This window comes from Physeter macrocephalus, chromosome 4 (assembly GCF_002837175.3).
Source record: "Physeter macrocephalus isolate SW-GA chromosome 4, ASM283717v5, whole genome shotgun sequence".
NCBI classification, from domain to species: domain Eukaryota; kingdom Metazoa; phylum Chordata; class Mammalia; order Artiodactyla; family Physeteridae; genus Physeter; species Physeter macrocephalus.
In genome coordinates, this window is record NC_041217.1 from 126864996 (window position 1) to 126887229 (window position 22234).

The following is a 22234-nucleotide window of genomic DNA, read 5'->3' on the forward strand; positions in this document are numbered from 1 at the left end:
CATCTCAAAATTTGTATCTAAAACTGAACTTATTTCGCCCTCTAATCAACTCTGCAGTCTCCCATTTCAGTAAATGGCAATTTCCACTTTTCCAGTTACTCAGTAAAAAAACTTTGGGTTACCCTTGACTTCTCAATACCCCACTCCATCAGCAGATTCTACCATTTCTACCTGCAAAATAAGTCCAGACTACCACTCCAATGTAAGTCACTGTTACATTGCAATAAACATCTAAATGATCTTGCCCTCACCCTCAACATAGTAATCACTGTGGCTCTTCTCAAAAGCCTCCAATTTCTCCCATTTCACTCAGTAAAAGCTCACATCCTCACAGGGTCCCACAGGATCTCACTTCGGATTCTTCTCCTTGGCTAATTACACACCATATTGTTCCACAACAATATCAGGTATATTTTCCCACTTCAAGGCCTGGGCATTTGCTGTTCTTTGGAGTACTGTACCTGCTAGTAATCTCATGACACTCATTTTCTTCACGTGTCACCTTATCAGAGTCCTTCTCTAACTACCCTACGTAAAATAATACGACTCTTCTCAGTACTTCCTGTTCCTCAACTTGCTTTATTCTCCATAAAATTTATTTCTGTTTGATATATTATATACTTGTTTGTTAATCTGTCTTCATCCAAGCTATGATGTACTCCATAATGGCAGAGGTTTTTGTTTTGTTCACTGCTACTGCTTAGAATGAAGAAGACAATATTTGCTGGCAGCAAAAAAATGAGTGAATATGTATTTGAGTAACATTGGTTATTGCTCATCTCGTCTGGTTTTTGTTTTTACTTGTAGGAATGGAAATCTCAAACTAAAATTAAGTTGGTTTCATGTGAATTTTTAAAAAATCATAAACTCTCAGAGTACCTGAGAGAGTGTTAGAAAAATTCCCTTGGGGATTTCTTGAGTAATGACTCATTCATGGGAGATTACCTATTAAGGAAAGAGTGGGGTGGGAGATAGAAATTAATATAACCTTCACTTTTTGAGGTAGCCATATTATCTAATTAAAACAATTTCATACACACTAAAGTTTACAACCATTGGTTTGACCTAATATTTCTCATCTTTCTCAGTTTAAGACTTAATCCTGATCTTGGAAAGAATATCATGAAACATGTATTTATCAATTTTTCACTTTCTCACTCCAATTTTTCCTATATTGGGTCTTTCCTATTGGCTTGGCAATACAGATCTTCCTCAACTTACAATGAGGTTATGTCCCAATAAACCCATATAGGTTGAAAGTATCATTCAGTAGAAAATGCACTTATTACACCTAGCCTACCAAACATCATACTGAGCATAGCCTACCTTAAACATGCTCAGAACACTTACATTAGCCTACAAAATTTTGTCATGTTAGATGACAAAATCATCTAACGTGAAGTCTGTTTTATAGTAAAGTGTTGAATAGCTCATGTAATTTATTGAATACTGTACTGAAAGTTAAAAGCAATGATTGTATGGGTACAGAATGGTTGTAAATGTATTGGTTGTTTACCCTCATGATTGCACGGCTGACTGGGAGCTATGGCTCACTGCCAGCATCACAAGAGTATCATTTTATAGCATATCATTAGACCAGGAAAAGATAAAAATTCAAAGTACAGTTTCTACCGAATGCATATCACATTCACACCCCTGTAAAGTCAAAAAATCATAATTTTGGGGTTGGCTGTATTGGACAATCTTCCATTGCGGTAAAAACCACTAGTGTTTTCTTTACTGCTTTTATCTCACTTCTTTGCCCAGTTTCTGTGTTCTTCCTTACGTGTTCATTCATTTCCTTTTGATTTGGGAGGTGGGGGGAGTTTTCATCTGTTCTTGCATGTTACTTTTTCCATTAGGATCCTTATCATATTAATCATAATTATTGGGGCTTCCCTGGTGGCGCAGTGGTTGAGAGTCCGCCTGCCGATACAGGGGACACGGGTTCGTGCCCCGGTCCAGGAAGATCCCACATGCCGCGGAGCGGCTGGGCCCGTGAGCCATGGCCACTGTGCCTGCGCGTCCCGAGCCTGTGCTCCAAAAAGGGAGAGGCCCCAACAGTGAGAGGCCCGCGTACCGGAAAAAAAAATAAAAAATCGTAGTTATTTTAAATTACCAGTCTTGATAATTCCAAAATCTCTGCCATATCTTATTCTGGCTCTAATCCTTGCTTTGTTTCTTCAGACTGTTTTTTGCCCTTTGGTATGCCATGTATTTTGTTGAAAGCTGAACATGTTGCATCAGGTAATATGAACTGAGGTAAGTAAGCCCTTAGTGTGAGGATTTATGTTTGTCTGTCTAGGAATTAGGCTGTTTGCTGTAGCTATAGGTTTCCAAGACTTCAGTTTCCTCTAGTGTCCTGCTTTTTGTCTCCTCTGGTTTTTTAGGTTCCCCTAGAGACTCCTTCTTAGAGTCTGAGCCTTACAGTTCTTCCCATTGTAATTCCCTGTTATACAGGAGCCCTGTTGATGTGGTGGTAAGATATGCGAGGGAGGGGGTAAGGGGGAGGGGAGTGTGCCATAATCCTATGATTAGGTCTTAATCTTTTTTTAAAAATAAATTTATTCCATTTATTTATTTATTTTTGGCTGTTGGGTCTTCGTTGCTGTGCGCGGGCTCTCTCCAGCTGTGGTGAGCAGGGGCCACTTGTTGCGGTGTGCGGGCCTCTCACTGCAGTGGCCTCCCCTGCTGCGGAACACAGGCTCTAGGTATATGGGCTTCAGTAGTTGTGGCGCACGGGCCCAGTTGCTCCGCGGCATGTGGAATCCTCCCGGACCAGGTCTCGAACCCGTGTCCCCTGCATTAGCAGGTGGACTCCTAACCACTGCAGCACCAGGGAAGCCCCATGTCTTAATCTTTTAGTGGGCCTTTGTCCCTGGGCTGTGACCTTCATAAGTATTTCTCAGAATTTTTCTCTTTAGGTGGAACAAGAAGGTTAGATGGACTTCGAGTAGGTTATTTCCCTCCCCCCACATTGATTAGGCTCTGGTAAAATGGTTTTCCTTGAGGGCAGGCCTTTGTTAAGGATAACTGAACATTCCAGGTATATTTCAAAATGGTTACTTCCCATCCGCCTGCTGGAACTATCAGGGAGTTTTTCCTGTGATCTTCATCCTGAGAGCCTGGTGGAGTGTGCATAAAGGTAAAACTCCATAAAAGTGGTGGGGGGCTCCCTAAGGCTGGGCCCCCAGCAGTTTTTTCTCTTTTGAATTAGTCTACACTCAGTTTCCAGAAATTAGGCAATTACCCTTTAGGTTTTCCTACCACTTGTTGGCTCTAGTGGCAGTTTCTGCTCCCAGTAAGTTGTGATTCTGTTATTCCTGCATCTCAATCTTTCAGTATGAGGGTTTGCCTGTAACCTCAATTCTCTGATGGACCTAAGAAGACCCATTGATTTTCAGTTTGCTCAGCCTTTTTCTTGTGAGTATAGGATTGATGTCTTTCATGGCCTTTACATGTCAGACCAGAAACCAGAAGTATCTGTGTTTACTCTTTAACCCTTGCAATCTGTTGTCTCCATTTCTATACGAAAATTACTTAGAGGTCAATAATGAGTAACCTAAAGGTTTCAAAAGTCACCAAATTCAATGGGCTTTCTTTTTACCTCTCTGCAGCATTTGACAATATCAACCTTCCCCTCCTTAACCCTGAACTAACCCTGAACTGGTTCACTTACTACTGGCGAAGATGCCTTTTTTCTGGTTTTACTTTCTTTCTACCTCCAGTTTCTCTCCTTGGCCCTATTACCTTCTCTTTGTATCTTTAGGTTTTTATTTTGGGACTCAGTTCATTTATTATCATCTCCATGAATGATTCTCAAATATGTATCTCCAGTTCTCACTTTTTTTCCCTGAAATTCACTTTCCTCTTGATTTTCAACTGCTACCAAACAGAATATCGCTCATAATATCTAAACTTGAATATGTCTACAATTTAACAACTTATTGTGCTTTGGAAATAATGACTAATTTAATCATCACCTTAACTCTATGAGGCAGATACTATTATTAACCTTAATCTACATATGAGGAAAGAAACATTAAGAAACTTCCTCAAGAACACATAGTCTGTGAGTTATTGGATGAGTTTGGGCATTTAAATTAACCTCTTTGAGTTTTAAGTTTCTCATTTGTAAAACATGGCAATTAAATATCTCGTAAGTTATTATAAAAATTGAATTACGGTGGTGATCGTTTTGTAATGTATGGAAATATTGAATCACAATATTGTGCACCTGGAACTGTAGATCAATTATACTTCCTTTTTTTTTTTTTTTTTTTTTTTTTGTGGTATGCGGGCCTCCCTCTGTCGTGGCCTCTCCCGTTGCGGAGCACAGGCTCCGGACGCGCAGGCTCAGCGGCCATGGCTCATGGGCCCAGCCGCTGCGCGGCATGTGGGATCCTCCCAGACCGGGTCGCGAACCCGGTTCCCCTGCATCGGCAGGCGGACGCGCAACCATTGCACCACCAGGGAAACCCCTATACTTCCATTTTTTAAAAAATGAAATAAATAAATAAAAGAATTAAATTACAAATATAGTGGAAGTACTTTGAAGTTTAGATTTTAAGTGGCATTATTATTATCAATTACTAAGTCCTGTTCTGTATCTGTGTTTTAAGGGTACTTGGGGTATGTTTTAATCAGGTATGGTAAGAAACATAGACACAGAAATAACTATCATGAAGGAAGAAGTTTTTTGTTTTTTTTAAAAAAATACTCATAGATCCCTAGAATCAGGAGACGTGGCATGCCGTACCACATAGGGGGGCCACATGAGGAAGCACCAGGGCTGGGCAGGAGGTAAAACTAGCAAGGGGAAAACATGGGCAAGAAGCTTTATTGTGGTTCCCATGGGGAGAAATGGACAAAGCAGAATAAGCAGGTGTAGGAATAGCTTGTTTGAATAATTTCAAAAGGCTCTGTGCATAGGGACTATCCCTAGTTGTCTGGTTCCTGTCCCTACAGTGATTAGGGCAAGTGGATAGTGACCCAGAGAGTGAGATCTCTTTGAGAGCCTGATGAAGGAGATGGTTGAGGGTATGGACTCTGGATTGGTTGGTTTGCATATAAAAGGTTTGCTTGTAGGCAAGTCCCTTACTATGTATAAGAATTGATTAGCCCTGGGAGGGGCAGTCCCTCCAGGATTAGCCAGTTCCTAGATGTCAAAACATCAAAATACGGAAAATAAAAAGATATGTTTAATACATGCTGTATTTAGCATTTGTTTTATTTCTACATTTGCCACCCCAGGTTAAGCCTTGATTACTTCTCATCTGGCCTATTTCCATAGCATCTTAACTAATGGTCTTCTTGCTTCTAGTGTGTTCTGAATATAGCTAAATTTTTCTGAAGCATAGTTTTGAGCAGTTAACTCTTATGCTCAGAATCCTTCAAAGGCACTCTCATGCTGTGTAGTAAATTATAGAGACTTAGCCTGGCCATTTTATTTTTTCAAAGCTTAACTTTGTTTTCCTTCACACATCTAATTGAATCATTTAAGATACCCTGTATATACCACATGCTTTCCCACTGTCATCGTTCACAATGATCTTTGCTCAGGGTGCATTTCCTGTCCTGTCCTCATCCCTCCTCACCTGCATGTGCATCAGACACAAGCACACATATACATTCGCACCCCATGTACTTCTTTTGAATTTGACCTACATTCAAGCCTAACTCAAATGCCATCTTCATGATTTCTCTGCTCACTCCTCTTACCCAAGGTAATCTTTACCACAACTTTCATTTCATCTTATGTGTAAGTCTTGAGACAAATACAATTTTGTACTTGCATTGTAATCATATATATGTTTTATCTCTTATTAGACTGTCAGCTCCTTAGAGCCCATATCTGATTCATATTGTATCTCTGCCAGCATGTAGCCTTATGTACAGTAAGTGTTTTATGAATAACAGTTGGATAAATGAAAGTAATTGATTGGGTTTAGATTGAAATTTTTACCTTCATCTCATTAAACTAAGAAGTGGCTAATACAGATACTTTTTCTTAAGCCACTCCTTTCCTCTTGTGGTTATTTTTTTCATAGTGAGATTTATGTATGTGTAGCATGCTTTTAATGTCATTAGTCTCTTTTTTCATAGAAGTGGTCATCAGGTGTTCATGGTGTTCATTCTACAGGTACCAACTGAATGCCTTATATTTTCCAGCTACTGCCCTAGATACTGAAGACACAGGAGTGAACAAAACAGATTAGGTCCCTGCTTCAGAAAACTCAGGAATGTACAGCTACATAACCTCTTGTATCATGACTGTTTTTCAGGCAAAACTTTCAAAGTGAATATCTCCTGAAAGTCATCCTATTTATTGCCCACTAATTTGGCTCTATTGAAAGCATCTGTTTTTTAACATAGCTAGATGTGCACCATAAATTTCTAACATAATTGGCTACAGGTACTTAGTTCAATTTTTTAAAAAAAGTAGTCTGTACTTTCTGGATCTAATTTCCCACTCTATCAGGCAGAGTACTAAGAGTTGGGGCTATCATGGTAGACATGATAAACATGGTTCTGTCCCATGAAACTTATAGTCTGAAGATTTGGGAGAGTTTATTGATGATTCTCATAAGATCACAGTAACTACCTAATTGGTAAATGCAACATCATTTGCTAATTCATTTCTGTTTGGTCCCTATAGGGAATAAAAGAGATAGAGCTGGTTTATGAATAAATGTGATATGATTTCATTATGCATCTATTTAGTTTGAGATGTCTAGTAGACATTTAGCTGGAGCTACCCAGTAGGCTGGTAAACGTTTGAGTATGAAGGTTGAGAGAATGTTTTGAATTGGATATAATGATTTGGGAATTCATTCAACAATTTTTTATTAAGCAGCTACTGTGTATTGGGTACTATGGTAGGCATTAGGGATACAGCAGGGAACAAAATAACACAAAGTCCCTAGTCTCATGGAACTTAGATTCTCAGGGTTGGAGGGTTGGGTGGGGAACATCTAATTCATAAGATAAATAAGTAACAGATATGTTAGTAAGAAGTACTGAGGAGAAAAATAAAGCAAGGGGATATGAAGTATTTGAGGGGTATTTGTCCTTGACAAGGACAAGGTCAAATGTATGACCGTGGGAATAAGTAGCTGATACAGTAAAGAGGAAGAATAGAATGGACGGACTGTATTTTGTAGGGATAGTAGGTCAAAGCTCAAGGGAGAAAGAAGATAAGAGTTGAAAGTAATGGTAAAAGAGTGATTTAGTTGATGAATTGTGGATACTGGATTAAATAGTGAAAGAAGAGAAACCTAAAAGGTACTGATTAATTGGTAGAAAATGGAAGGGTCAGGTAATTAGAGGTCCCAAGGAGGGTGAAGAATAGGAGACAGTTATGTTACAGAAACCAATTTGAGAACAAGTTTAAGAAGAAGGGGGAATGGTCAACTGTCGTCAGATGTTACAAAGATAAGTACTGGAAAGAGTCCTTTGGATCTGACAATTTGAAGGACAAGACTAGGTGATTTTAATGAAAGTAGCCTCTGCAGTAGGAGAGGAGAGGGTGGAATTAGATTGTAGTGAATTATGGAGCATAAGAGGAGTAAGGACGTAGACAGGATTATTGACTAATATTTTTTTGTGTGTGTGTGTGTGTTTTTTTTTTTTTTTTTTTTGCGGTATGCGGGCCTCTCACTGCCATGGCCTCTCCCGCTGTGGAGCACAGGCTCCGGACGCGCAGGCCCAGCGGCCACGGCCCACGGGCCCAGCCGCTCCGCGGCACATGGGACCCTCCCGGACCGGGGCACGAACCCGCGTCCCCTGCACCGGCAGGCGGACTCTCAACCACTGCACCACCAGGGAAGCCCTGGAGTGTGGTTTGATATTCGATACGGACATTTCTTTCCTCGTTCCAACTTTCCCCTACTTTAAAAAAATCTGCTTTATGGTGATAAATCCCTCTTGATCATAATGACTTTTTAAAAATATGTTGCTGGAATCTTTTTGCTAATATGGGGCAGAACTTAAGATCTTAAAAGAAATGTACTTCTAGTTACTTTTTGGGTAAATTTTCCATATCTGATTTTTGTATTGCTTTTTTAATACACTGGAAAATGACTGATGTCTTCCTAAGGAACGACATGGCACGATCCGACTTCCTCCCGGACCGGGGCACGAACCCGCGTCCCCTGCACCGGCAGGCGGACTCTCAACCACTGCACCACCAGGGAAGCCCCTTGACTAATATTTTCAAAAGTGAAGGAGAGATACAGTAATAGTGGAAGACTAGTAATAGTTAAAGGAAGGATTTTTAAGTTGAAGAGATGACTGGAGTACAATTATATGCTGAAGGGAAAAAGATTGGAAACAAGATATAGGAGACCAAGAATTATTGATGGAAGAGTCCCTGAGATGGGAATTCCCTGGCAGTCCAGTGGTTAGGGCTTGGTGCTTTCACTGCGGAGGGCCTGGGTTCGATCCTTGGTTGGGGAACTAAGAGCCCACAAGCTACACGGCGTGGCCAAAAAATTTTTTTTTAAAAAAGGAAAAGAGTCCCTGAGAAAAGTAGTAACAGACAGGTTTCAGAGCACAGGTAGAAAGGTTAGCCTTAGATAAGATAAGAGCAACTTTTGAACTGAAAGAGGAGGAAAGAAATAAGGATGGATTAGATGAGTTTGTGGGATATGAAAGAAGAATATAATGAAGGCAGAGAAATTTAAGGAATTCTTACCTCATTGATTAATTTGGTTTTCTTGGAAATGTTGGAGTTAAAGTCATTTACAGACTGAAGGAGGGAGGATAGGGTATGATACTTTAAAAGAATGTAAATTTGAAATAGTATGAATGGAATTCATTTAGTCATTTATTTAAAAAATACTAATAGTGCCCACAATATACTGGGTACTGTCCTGTGTGCTAGCTATACAGCAATGAACAAGACAAAGTTCTTGCCCTAAAGATGCTTACATTCTAGTAGAGGAGTAGACAACAAACAAAGTGTCAAGTAGTACTAAATGCCATGAAGAAAAATAAAATATGTAAAGTAGATTGTTGTCATTTTAAAGTATTTTATTCTTGTCTGATCTTTTATGAGTAGGAAAGTAAAAGTATTGTTTAAAATGTTTTCTTTGGAAACACAGTGCCCTTTTATAATGTAAGGGGTGATCATTCTTGTTTTATAGAAGTCTGCAGTACAATCAGAGTACTAGAATGAAAGAATGATTAGGTTTTTGTCTTAAGGAATTTAGAGAATTGAGCCAAAAGTGAAATCATATTTCTTCTCCTGGATACAAATATTTTGATTATAATTTCTCTTATTAAAAATTATTATGTAATCGTTCAGGCAGGAACATGATATTCTTTCCCGGGTTTTATTACTCATTCTTCAATCTGTCTACATAACTGCACTCTACACTCATTTCTGCTTACTATGTGTCAGGCATTTCCTAACCATAATATAGAAATTACTACATTTAATCCTCATAATAACCAATGAATTAGGTACTATCTTTATCCCCATCTTACAGATAAGGAAACTGAGACCCAAAGAATAAGTGTAGACTTTTGATCTGACTGCCTGGGTTCAAATTTCAACTCTAGTAGGAATGTTTCCCTCTAAGCCTCTGTGACTTTATATAAAATAATGTTATAGCAACCTCTTAGAATTATTGTGGGGAAAAAGTGACACAGTGCTTGTAAACATTCTAGAACTATGCTTACACATAATGAGCTCTCAAGTGGCTACTATTTTTTTCTTGTTTATATGTTTAGATTGTTTCCATGTTTCTAAATGAAAATCTACTTTTTTATCGTTGGCTAATTTTTCTTCAATCCTGGATCCTCAGTGTTATGTTTTCTTTTCCTGATATAGAAACACTGGCGCACAGCCGAAGAGGTCTATTAGCTTTACTGGCCCAGCAAAAGGAACGCAAATGAAAGGAGGATATATTAGTGCAAACCAAAGCAGAATGGCTGTGTCAAAAACCATGGTGATTCTACCTGACCCAAAAACAGTAGAAAAAATGAATATTTCCTCCACAAAGACAGTCATGCGGGTAATATTCTTTAGAATTCTGAGTGTTTTTGAAAATGACACTGGGAAGAACTTGATTGAAATGTTAAAGGTAGAAAGTATGCTGCTTTGAAACAATAACTTCTAATACAGGCATATCTCAGAGATATTGCAGGTTCAGTTCTAAACCACTCAAATAACACAGATATCACAATAAAGTGGGTCACTTGAGTTTTTTTGGCTTCCCAGTGCATATAAAAATTATTACATTATACTGTAGTCTCTTAAGTGTACAATAGCATTATGTTTAAAAATTCCAATGTACATGACTTAATTAAAAAAACTTTATTGCCAAAAAGTGCTAACCATACTCAGCCTTCAGCAAGTCATAGTAACATGAAAGATCACTGGTCACAGGTTACCATAACAAATATAATAATAATGAAAAAGTTTGAAATATTGCGATAATTACAAAAATGTGACACAGAGACTCAAAGTGAGCAAATGCTGTTGGAAAAATGGTGTCAATAGACTTGCTGGATGCAGAGTTGTCACAAGCCTTCAATTTGTAAAAAACACAATATCTGTGAAGTGCAATAAAGTGAAGCACAGTAAAATGAGGTATGCCTGCATTGATATATTGATTTTGTTAGAATCTTTGCCATATAGCATATCTTACAGCATAATACTGGCAGTTGGCTCCTATAATTCATTATTGGTAGTAAGAACATTAGAGTGGAATGAAGAAAGTCTACTCATGACCTTAAGAACTATGTAGTCAGCTCAGGCTGCTGTAATAAAGTACCATACACTAGGTGGCTTATAAACAAATTTATTTCTTATAGTTCTGGAGTCTGGAAGTCCAAGAGTAGGGTGACAAATGGTCAGGTACTGGTGAGGACCCTCTTCCAGGTTGCAGACTACCAACTTTTATTGTATCTTCACAAGGGGGAAAGAGATTTAGCTAGCTCCCTAGCCTTTTTTTATAAAGACAGTAATCTCATTCATGAGGGCTCTACCTTCATGACCTAATTACCTCTCAAAAGTTCTACCACCCAATACCATCTCACACTGGGATTAGTGTTCCAGCATATGAATCTGGGGGGTACACAAACATTCAGTCCCTAATAATTATATACATATTACGTACACATTATATGTATTACATATATGTTATACATATATATTACATAGTATTAATAGCACTATGTAAAAGGTATAATGCATCATGACCAAGTGGGGATAATATATGCAAGGTTGTTCCAATATTCAAAAGTCAGTACTTTCCCCCTTATTAGTAGACTGAAAAAAAAATCCATGTGATTATTACAACAGATAAAGAAAAAGCATTTGAAAAATTCAGTATCCATTAATGATTATAAAAATTAAAAATAAAATCTGTCAACTAACTTGAAAGAGAAAGGATTTCTTCAGGAGTGTTCTGTAAAACTTACAGTTAACATCATACTCAGTGATGAAAGGCTGAATGCTTTTCCCCTAAGATCAGGAACAAGACATGGATGCTCACTTTCATCACTTCTATTCAGCACAGCAGTGGGTGTCCTAGCCAGAGCACTTAGGCAAGAAAAAGAAATACAAGTCATCCAAAGTAGAAAGGAAGAAAAATTATCTCAGTTCACAGATGACATAATCTTATATGTACAAAACCCTAAAGATTCCACATTAAAAAAATTATTAGAACTAATAAACAAATTCAGCAAATTTGCAGGATAGAAAATTGACACACAAAAATCAATTTTTCTATACACTAGCAATGAATAAGAAGAAAATCAAGAAAAATAGTTTTGTTTGCAATAGCATCAAAAAGAATGAAATACTTAGAAATAAACTTAACTAAGGAGTTGATAGATATGTACACTGATAACTATAAAGATTGCTGAAAGAAATGAAAAAAGACAATGATAAATAGGAAAACATCCTTTGTTCATAGACTTAATATTGTTAAGATGTCAATACTATCCAAAGCAGTCTACAGATTCAATGCAATCCCTATCAAAATCCCAGTGACATTTTTTGCAGAAATAAAAAAAACCCATCTTAAAATTCATATGGACTATCAAGGGAGCCCAAATAGCCAAAACAATCTTGAAAAAGAACAAAGTTGGAGGTCTCACACGTCCTGATTTTAAAACTTACTACATAGCTTCAGTAATCAACACAGTGTAGTACTGGCATAAAGACAGACATATAGGGACTTCCCTGGTGGCGCAGTGGTTAAGAATCCACCTGCCAATGCAGGGGACATAGGTTTGATCCCTGGTCTGGGAAGATCCCACATGCTGTGGAGCAATTAAGCCCGTGCACCACAACTACTGAGCCTGCACTCTAGAGCCTGCGAGCCACAACTACGAAGCCCGCGCGCCTAGAGCCCGTACTCCGCAACAAGGGAAGCCACTGCAATGAGAAGCAGGCGCACCGCAACAAAGAGTAGCCCCCGCTTACCACAACTAGAGAAAGCCCGCGCACAGCAACAAAGACTCATCACAGCCAAAAATAAATAAATGAATAAATAAATAAATTTAACAACAACAAAAAAAAATAAGACTGTGTCTTATTCTTATAATAGCCTCCGCTCACCACAACTAGAGAAAGCCCACGCACAGCAATGAAGACCCACCGCAGCCAAAAAAGAAAGAAAGAAAAGACAGTTATATAGGTCAATGAAATAATATAGAGCCCAGAAATAAACCCTCACAATAAGGATATCAAGACCATGCAGTGGTGTCTTTTAAACAAAGGTGTTAAGAGAACTGGACATCTACATGCAAAAGAATGAAGTAGGACTCTTACCTTACACCATTTACAAAAATAACTCAAAATTTATCAAAAACCTAAAGGTAAGATCTAAAACTATAAAACTCTTAGAAGAAAATATAAGGGAAAAACTTTTTGACTTTGGATTTGGCAATGATTTCTTAGATATGATATCAAAAGCATATACAGCAAAAGAGAAAATAGATATATTGGGCTACATCAAGCATTAGAAACTTCTGTGCATCAAGGGACACAACAACAGTGAAAGGCAGCCCATGGGATGAGGAAAATTATTAGAAAATCATATATCTGATAACAAGTTAATATCTGGAATATATAAAGAACTGCAACTCAACAACAAACAGCCTAATTTTAAAAATGGACAAAGGACTTGAATAAATATTTTTCCAAAGAAGATATACAAATGGCTGACAGCACATGAAAAAATGCTCAACATCACACCAGTAATCATTAGGGAAATGTAGATCAGAACCACAGTAAGATACCAGCTCACACCAATTAGTATGGCCACTGTGAAAAAAACCCCAACAATAACAGAAAATAACAAGTATTGGTGAGGATATAGAGAAATCTGAACCTTTGTGCACTGTTGGTAGGATTGTAAAATGGTGCAGCTGCTATGGAAACAGTATTATTGTCCCTCAAAAATTTAAAAATAGAATTACCATATCATCCAGCAATTCCATTTCTTGGTCTATACCTAAAAGAATTGAAAGCAGAGATCTGAACAAATATTTGTACAACGATTTTTATCGCAGCATTATTCGTAGTAGCTAAAAGGTGGAAGCAACCCAAGTTTCCATCAACAGATGAATAAATAAAGTGTATGTGTGTATATACCTTTAAAAAGAAGGAAATTTCAACACATACTACAATATGGATGAATCTTGAAGATATTATACTAAGTGAAATAAAACAGTCACAAAAGGACAAAGACTGTATGACTCTACTTATCTGAGATACCTAGAGTAGTCAAATTCATAGAGACTGAAAGTAAAATGGTGGTCACCAGGGAAAGAGTAAAGAGGAATTATTGTTTAATGGGTACAGAGTTGCAGTTTTGTGAGATTTTTAAAAAGAGTTCTGGAGATGGATGGTGGTGGTGACTGCACAGCAATGTGAAAGTACTTAATGCCATGAACACTTAAATGTGGTTAAGATGAAAAATGTATGCATTTTACCATAATCCCCACTGATGAGCTCTACCTGGGTGTGGCACACTGAGAATCCTGGGGCCTTCCCCTGGCCCATGAGATCATGTTCCATGTCAGGAGAGGCAAGCTGAGAAGACCTCAGGCTACTGCCCTATTCCCTCCATGGAGCACTCAACACCTAGAGTGAGGTTGTCACTCATGGAGAAGCTTACCATTGTCTCCACTGTCAACCCCAGAGATCTGCTGGAGAGATATTATCTGGGGAGAGAAGCAAGCTGTACAACAGATAGTTCCTTATATCTTCCTTAAGGAACCAGCTTTATTTGCAACAGAGCATGGAGAAGTTTAAACCTATGAACACCCTCAAAAACAGTGGACTTAGTGGTAAAAGGCAATTGGGAGGAAATTAATTGATCTAATGAAGATACACCCTAGACTGTAGGCTAGCTAGTTTATAGGGAAACGGTATAAGGCAATTCCTCAGCAAGAGAAGCCTTCCTATAGTGAGAATAAATATTGAACATTGGCATCAGAAACTTCTCTGGAAGGAGCCCCAATTTGATTGGATTAGTCTGTAGATAATTTATGCCCCAGGGCATTGTTGAAAACAATAGAGCAATCAGCTGGCAACTAGTGAAGTTAACAGCTGAGTATGGTCAGAGTAAGAGTGGAAGAGAGCCCTACCAGTAGCTCTGTCATCGCAGGATGGTTGTGGGCATACCCAAACGTGCACCTCCCTGAGGAGCAACATTAGTGTGTTAACAGGACTGCAGGGTAGGTGTTGGGAGGGGGCATATTAGTTTCCCAGGAATGCCTTAACAAAGTACCAAAAGCTGTATGACTTCAAACAATAGAAATTTATTGTCTCACACTTCTGGAGGCTAAAAGTCTGAAATCAAGGTGTTAGCAGGGGCGTGCAGCTTCTGAATATGCTAGGGAAGTATCTGTTTCTCTCCTAGATTCTGATAGCCCCAAACACTCCTTGGCTTGTAGATCCATCACTCTAATCCTCTATCTGTACATTGTGTTCTCCCCATTATCTTCACAGTATCTTCCCTCTGTTTGTCTCTATTCAAATTTCCCCCTTTTGTAAAGACATCAGTCATATTGGATTGTGGCTCACCCTAATGATCTCATCTTAACTCAGTTAAATCTGCAAAGACCCTATTTCCATAACCTGAGGTACTGGAGGTTAGGACTTCAACATATCTTCTTTTTGGGGACACTGTTCAACCTGCAATGGGAAAACAGACCTCACCAAAATAATCCAGGTTATCACTAAAAATATAAACAAGCAAATAGCAATAACAAGCTCTAGGGAGGAGGGAAGTTCCAGTACCCAGAGTTGCTACAATATATTATCTAAAATCTCTGATTTCTGACAAAAAATTATGGAACATGAAAAGAAATAGGAAAGTATGACCCATACTCAAGAAAAAAGGCAACAGAAGTTGTCTGTATGAGGAAGCAAATGTCAAATTTAACAGAAAGAGATTTAAAAGAAGCCATTATAAATAGCTTCATGGAATTACAGAAACTATGCTTTAAAGAAGTAAAAGAAGGTATGATCATGTTACATCAAGTATCAATAAAGAGACAGAAATTATAAAAAAGAACCGATGGAAATTCTGGAGCTAAAAAGTACAATAATTGAAACTTTAAAAATTCACTAGAGGAGCTCAACAATGGATTTTAACTGACAGAAGCAAGAATTAGCAAGCTAGAAGATAGATCAATAAAGATTATTCAAGCCAAACACAGAGTGGGGGAAAAAAAGGATGAAGAAAAACAAATAGAGCCATCAAACACCATCAAACACACCAACATATGCATAATGGGAGTAACAGAAGGAGAAGAGAGACACAAAAGGAAAGGAAAAAATATTCAAAAAGATAATGGCTGAAAACACCCCAAATTTACTGAAAAACAATATCCTACACATCCAGGAAGCTCAGTGAATTCCAAGAATGAATGAATGCAGACATATTTTAGTAAAAATGCTGAAAGTCAAAGACAAGAAGAAAATCTTAAAAGCAGCAGGAGAAAAACAGTGTGTATCACGTACAAAGGAACCTTAATAAGATTAACAGATAACTTTTCATCAGAAACAATGAGGCCAGAAGGCAGAGGAGAACAAATTTGAAGTTGTTAAAGAAAAAGCTCAACCAAGAATGTTGTATCCGGTAAAGCTATTATTCCAAAATAAAGATGAAATAAAGAGTCTCCAAGATAAACAAAAACTGAAAGAATTTATTGCTTGCAGACCCACTTTACGGGAAATACTAAGGGAAGTTCTTCAGCTTGAAAACAAGTAACCTCAGATGGTAATTCATATCCATACAAAGAACATCAGTAAACACAATTATGTAATTACAACAACTATTATATCATGTAATTGATGCAACTATTAGTGCATTTCCTCCTTTTTTCCCTCTTAACTGATTTGAAAAACGATTATATAAAATAACATGTATATAATGTATTATTGGATCTATGACACATAGAAATGTAATATATGTGTTATGTATTTGGCAGTAATAGCGCAAAGGAGGTGGATGGGAACAAAGCTGTAATGTAAGCAAATGATGACAAAATGAAAAGTAATAATTCTGGCTATGTTTTCTTATATTTTGTAACAGTAATACATGTAATTTACATAAAAATAATACCACAAAAGGGGGAAATAGTGAATAGAGCTATATAGGAGTAATATTTCAGTATATTACTGGAATTAAGCTAATATAAATCCAAAGCTAATTTTGACAAGATGTGTATGTTAAACCCTAGAACAACCATCTAGAAAAACCTCAAAAATATAATGAAAAGATCATTAAAACATTAAAATGCTACCTTAGAAAATATTCACTCAATGCAGAAAAAAGTAATAAAGGATGAATAGAGGACAAAAAAGACATGAGACATATGGAACACAAAGTAAGATGGGAGATATAAATCCAACTATATCAAGAAAACATTAAATGTAGATAGATTAAACAATCCAAACAAGGGGCATAGATTGTCACACTGGCTTAAAAAACATGATCCAGTGATAGGCTGTCTACAGGAGACACACATTAGTTTCAATATTAATTTCAGACCAATATCTCTTAAGAATGTGGGTGCAAATATCCTGAACAAAATTCTAGCAAACCAAATCTAACATTATGAAAAGAATTATATGCCTGGAGTGCATTAGTTTGCTAAGGCTGCCATAACATAATATCACAGACTGTATGGCCTAAACAGTGTCCTAATCTACTCTTCCTTTAGGGACACTAGTTATATTGGATTAGGACCCACCTTAATGGCCTCATTTTAAATTAATTATCTCTTTAATGTCCCTATCACTAAATACAGTCACATATAGAGGTACTAGGGGTTAGGGGTTCAACATGTGAATTTTTTTGGTGGGGAGAGACAATTCAGCCCATAACAGTTACCAAGTGGGATTTATCCCAGGGATGCAAAGTACTTTAACATCTAAAAATCAATGTAATACATCTCATATCAGTAGAATAAAAAGCAATGATCATCTAGATCCAGAAAAAGCACTTTTCAAAATTCAACGTCCTTTCATGATAAAAACACTTAATAAACTAGGAGTAGAGGGACTTCCTCAACTTGATAAAGAACACTTATGAAAAATCCACTAATATCAACTCAATCATGCAACTGGATGCTTTCCTTTTGACATGAGGAACAAGACAAAATTTTCTTGCCACTCTGTTCAACATTGTACTGGAGGTTCTAGATAGGGCAATTGGGGGAAAAAAAAAAGGCAACCAAATTGGAAAGGAAAAGGTAAATCTCTATTTGCAGATGACATAATGTTACATATAGAAACTCCTAAGAAATCTACTAAAAAACTATTAAGACTATGGAATTCCCTGGCGGTCTAGTGGTTAGGACTCAGAGCTCTCACTGCGATGGCCCGGGTTCAATCCCTGGTGGGGGAACTAAGATTCTGCAAGCCGTGGCATGGCCAAAAAAACACAAAACAAGCAAACAAAAACCAAACAAAAAAAGAAACTATTAAAACTAATGAATGGATTCTGTTAGGTTGCAGGATACATGATCAATATACAAATAAATTGTATTTTTTACACTTGTAATAAACAATTTGAAAATTAAGAAAACAATTTCTTTCACAATAACATCAAAAACAATAAAATACTTAGGAATAAATTTAATAATAGAAGTGACATCATAAGCTCTGAAAACTGTAAAACATTACTGAATGCAACTAAAGATGATCTAAATAAATGGGAAAGCATCCAAAATTTATGAATTGGAAGACTTACCATTATTAAGATGGTGATAATTCCCAATCTGTTCTATAGATTCAACACAGTCCTTATCAGAATCCCAGCAGACTTCCTTGTGCAAATTGACAATTGATTCTAAAATTCATATGGAAATGCTAGGAACCCAGAATAGCCAAAATAGTCCTGAAAAAGGAGACTAAAGTAGGCAGACTCACACTTCCCAATTTCAACATTTACTACAAAGCAACAGAAATCACAATAGTGTGGTACTGATTGGCACAAGGATAGATATACAGATCAATGGAATAGAATTGAGAGTCCAGAAATAGACCCATTACATCTATGGTCAACTGATTTCTGATAAGCGTACCATGACCATTTAAGCGGGAAAGGATAGTCTTCAATAAATGGTGCTGGGATGACTGGATAGCCACATGCAAAAGAATAAAGTTGGACCCTTGCCTCACACCATATAAAAATTAATTCAACATGAATCAAAGACATATGTAACAGTTAAAACTAAAAACTCTTAGAAGAAAACATGGTAAACCTTCATGACCTTGGTTTGGCAAAGGATTCTCAGATATGACACAAAAAATATGAACAACAAAAGAAAAAAAGTCAGATGAATTGAACTTTACCAAAATTAAAAATGTTTGTGCTTCAAAGAACATAATAAAGTAAAAGTCTACCCACAGAATGGGAGAAAATATTTGCAAACGATATATCTGTTAAGGGATTTGTATCGGGAATATATAAAGAATTACAACTCAATGATAAAAAGACAAAAAATCCAATTAAAAATTGGGCAAGGGGTTTGAATGCTCATTTCTCCAAAGAAGGTATACAAATGGTCAAAAAGCACATGGAAAGATACTTAACATCACTAGTCATCAGAGAAATGCAAATCAAAATGACAGTGTGATCTTTACTTCATACTCAGTAGGATGGATAGAATCAAAAAGTCAGATGACAAGTGTTGGCAAGGATATCAAGAAATCAGAATACTACTGATAGGAATGTAAAATGGTCCTGCCACTGTGGAAAACAGTCTGGTAGTAATTCAGGTGTTTAAACATAGTTATCATATGACCCCACAACTCTACAACTAGATATATACACCTAAGAGAAATTAAGATATATTCCCAGAAACTTGTACATGAATGTTATATAAGTATTATTCATAATAGCCAAAAAGTGGGAACAACCCAAATGTCCATCAGTGGACAGATGGCTAAACAAAATGTATATTCATACGGTAGAATATTATTCAACCACAAAAAGGAATGAAGTACTGATGCATGCAACAACATGGATGAATCTTGAAACCATTATGCTAAATGAAACAAGCCAATCAAATTACCACACACTACGTGATGCCACTCACATGAAAGTCCAGAATAGGGAAATCTATAGAGACATGAACTACCTAAGTGGTTGCCTAGGACTGGGAGGAAGACAAGGGTTAGGGAGTCAAAGTTAAAGGATACGGAGTTTCTTCTTGAGGTGATAAAAAATTTCTAAAATTAACTGTGGTGATGGTTGCTCATATTTGTGAATACACTCAAAACCACTGACGTGTACACTTTAAAAGCTATTTAAAAAGATAATTATGCAGATTGTGTGTAACTTTATGCCAATTTTAAATTTTGCAAAATTTGAAAATGAATATAAAATGGAAAGATTCCTTTAAAACTTACATTTTACCAAGAGACAAACAAAAATGAACATTGGAAGGTATTAAAGAAATTAATATGAGTAATTTAAACATCTTTCTTCAAAGATAATTCCAGGCTCAGATGGTTTCACTAGTGATATGTGCCAAACACATAAGGACAAAAACAGAACAAGAGAAATGGGTATACTCCAGAACTCATGTTATGAGGCTAGAAATTTCTTGATATCAAAATCTGACTACAACAGTATGAGAAAGAAACATTACAAGTCAATCTCTCCAAACATAGATGGAGAAATCCTCAATAAAATGTTAACAAAATTCAATAACAATAAAAAGAGATAATACATCATGAGGCGCTGCATTTATACCAAGAAATTAAGATTGGTTTAACATTTAAAAATCCATTAGTGTAATTCACCACATTCATATATAGCTTAAAGGAAAAAAGCATATGATCATCTCAATACATAAAGTATTTATTTGATAAGATTAAAATTTTATTCATGATTTAAAATGTTCTTATGAAACTGGCAATCACAAGGAACTTCCTTAATCTGATTTATAAAATCCTGCAGCACCGATCGTATTTAATGGTAAAGCATTCCTAAGAAGGATCCACTTCTATCCAACATTCTTGGAAGTCTTAGCCATTTCAGTATGGCAAGAAAAAGAAATGAAAAATGTAAGCATTGGAAAGAAAGAAACAAAACGTTGAATATTTGTAGATGACACAATTATCTACATATAAAATTTTAAATCACCTATTAATAATTATCAAATTAATAAGAGTTTAGCAAGGTTATTGGATATCAAAAAAACAACCAAAAACAATTATATTTTTATATACCAGCAATACACATTTCAAAAATTACATATTTTTTAATGATACCATTTATAATGTCACTAAAATGTATTAAGTACTTGATAAATATAACAAAGATGCACATACCTATACTGTAAAAACTATAAAATTTTACTGGGAGACATTAAACAAGACCCAAACAAACGGAGAGATAGAACATGTTTATGCATAGAAAGAGTCAGTATTGTAAGTATATCAATTATACCCAAATTTTGATTTATAGATTCTTTGCAATTTTAGTCAAAATCTCAGTTTTTTTTCATTGTATTTTTTTCAGGAACTTGTCAAGGTAAGTCTAAAATTTATATAAAGCTGCTAAAGCTTAGGCATAACCGAGATACTCTTGAATAAGAACTTTGTGGAAGGACTTGCTCTCCAAGATACCAAGTTTTATATAAAGTGTAACATTAACAAAGGTATAGACAGAGAGCCTACAAGTGACTCAGGCACATATAAACACTTGTTTTATAATAAATGTGCACTAGAGAGTAATGGGGAAATAACAGGATTTTCAAAAATTCTTGTTGAGACAATTGGGTATTCACATGGAATAAAAATACATTGACTTCCTTCCTCATACTATACACAAACTCAGTTCTGGGTATATTATAGATCTAAACATGAAAAGCAAAAATATCTTCATAATTTCAGGATTGGGAATGGTTTCTTGGATGAGACATCTAAGGCGTAAACCATAAAGGAAAACATGATAAATTTGACTAAGCTAAGATGAAGAACTTCTATTCATTAAAAGATACTACAAGGAAAATTCAGCCATAGAGTGAAAGAAGACATTTTCAACACATAAAACAGAAAGGGTTCATAGTCAGAACATTTAATGAACTCTTATCATCAATTTAAAAAAAGACGGAACTCAACAGAAAATTGTGCAAAGGACTTGTATGGGATATTTTCCTTCAAAAAAAGGAAGTCAAGGTGGGAATAAACACATGAAAAGAAGTTCAATTTCATGAAAATTAAAGTCAAAATGAGATACCTGTATACCTATACGCATACTGGTTTAAATTTCTAAATCTGGCAGTGGTAGTTGTTGATGAGAATGTAGAGTAACAGCAACTGTCACAATGCTGGTAATCTTGAAAATTTTTGAAAGCAACTTGGAAAACAGTTTGGTGTTATCTAATCAGGTTGACTCATCAATTCCACATCTATATATCCCCCACAGAAATACATTTTCATGTTTAACAGTATGCTTTCACATAAATGTTTATTGAAACAGTTTTCATGATGGCCCAAAACTGGAAACAATTCAATGTCTGTTAAAAGTAAAAGGGATAAATAAAATACGATATACTAATCCAACAGACTACAGTCACCAATAAATGAATGAACTATTATACATGCAACAACATGGAAAGATACACAAAAGCATAGTGTTGAACAAAAGATGTCAGATAATTCCGTTATAGTATATGGCTATTTATATAAATTTTAAAAACAGGCAAAACTAAATTACATTGATAAACTTGGTAAATATCAATA

The 22234-nt window shown here is 36.3% G+C and overlaps 1 protein-coding gene across 1 annotated transcript in view; it reads left to right on the forward strand.

Moving 5' to 3' along the window:
* The window catches only part of DNAI4 (dynein axonemal intermediate chain 4), a 100950-nt gene that overhangs the window by 1276 nt on the left and 77440 nt on the right, over positions 1-22234 (forward strand). Inside the window, 1 exon segment of the mRNA XM_024119870.1 lies at positions 9836-10010. Coding sequence (XP_023975638.1) covers positions 9836-10010 — 175 coding nt within the window.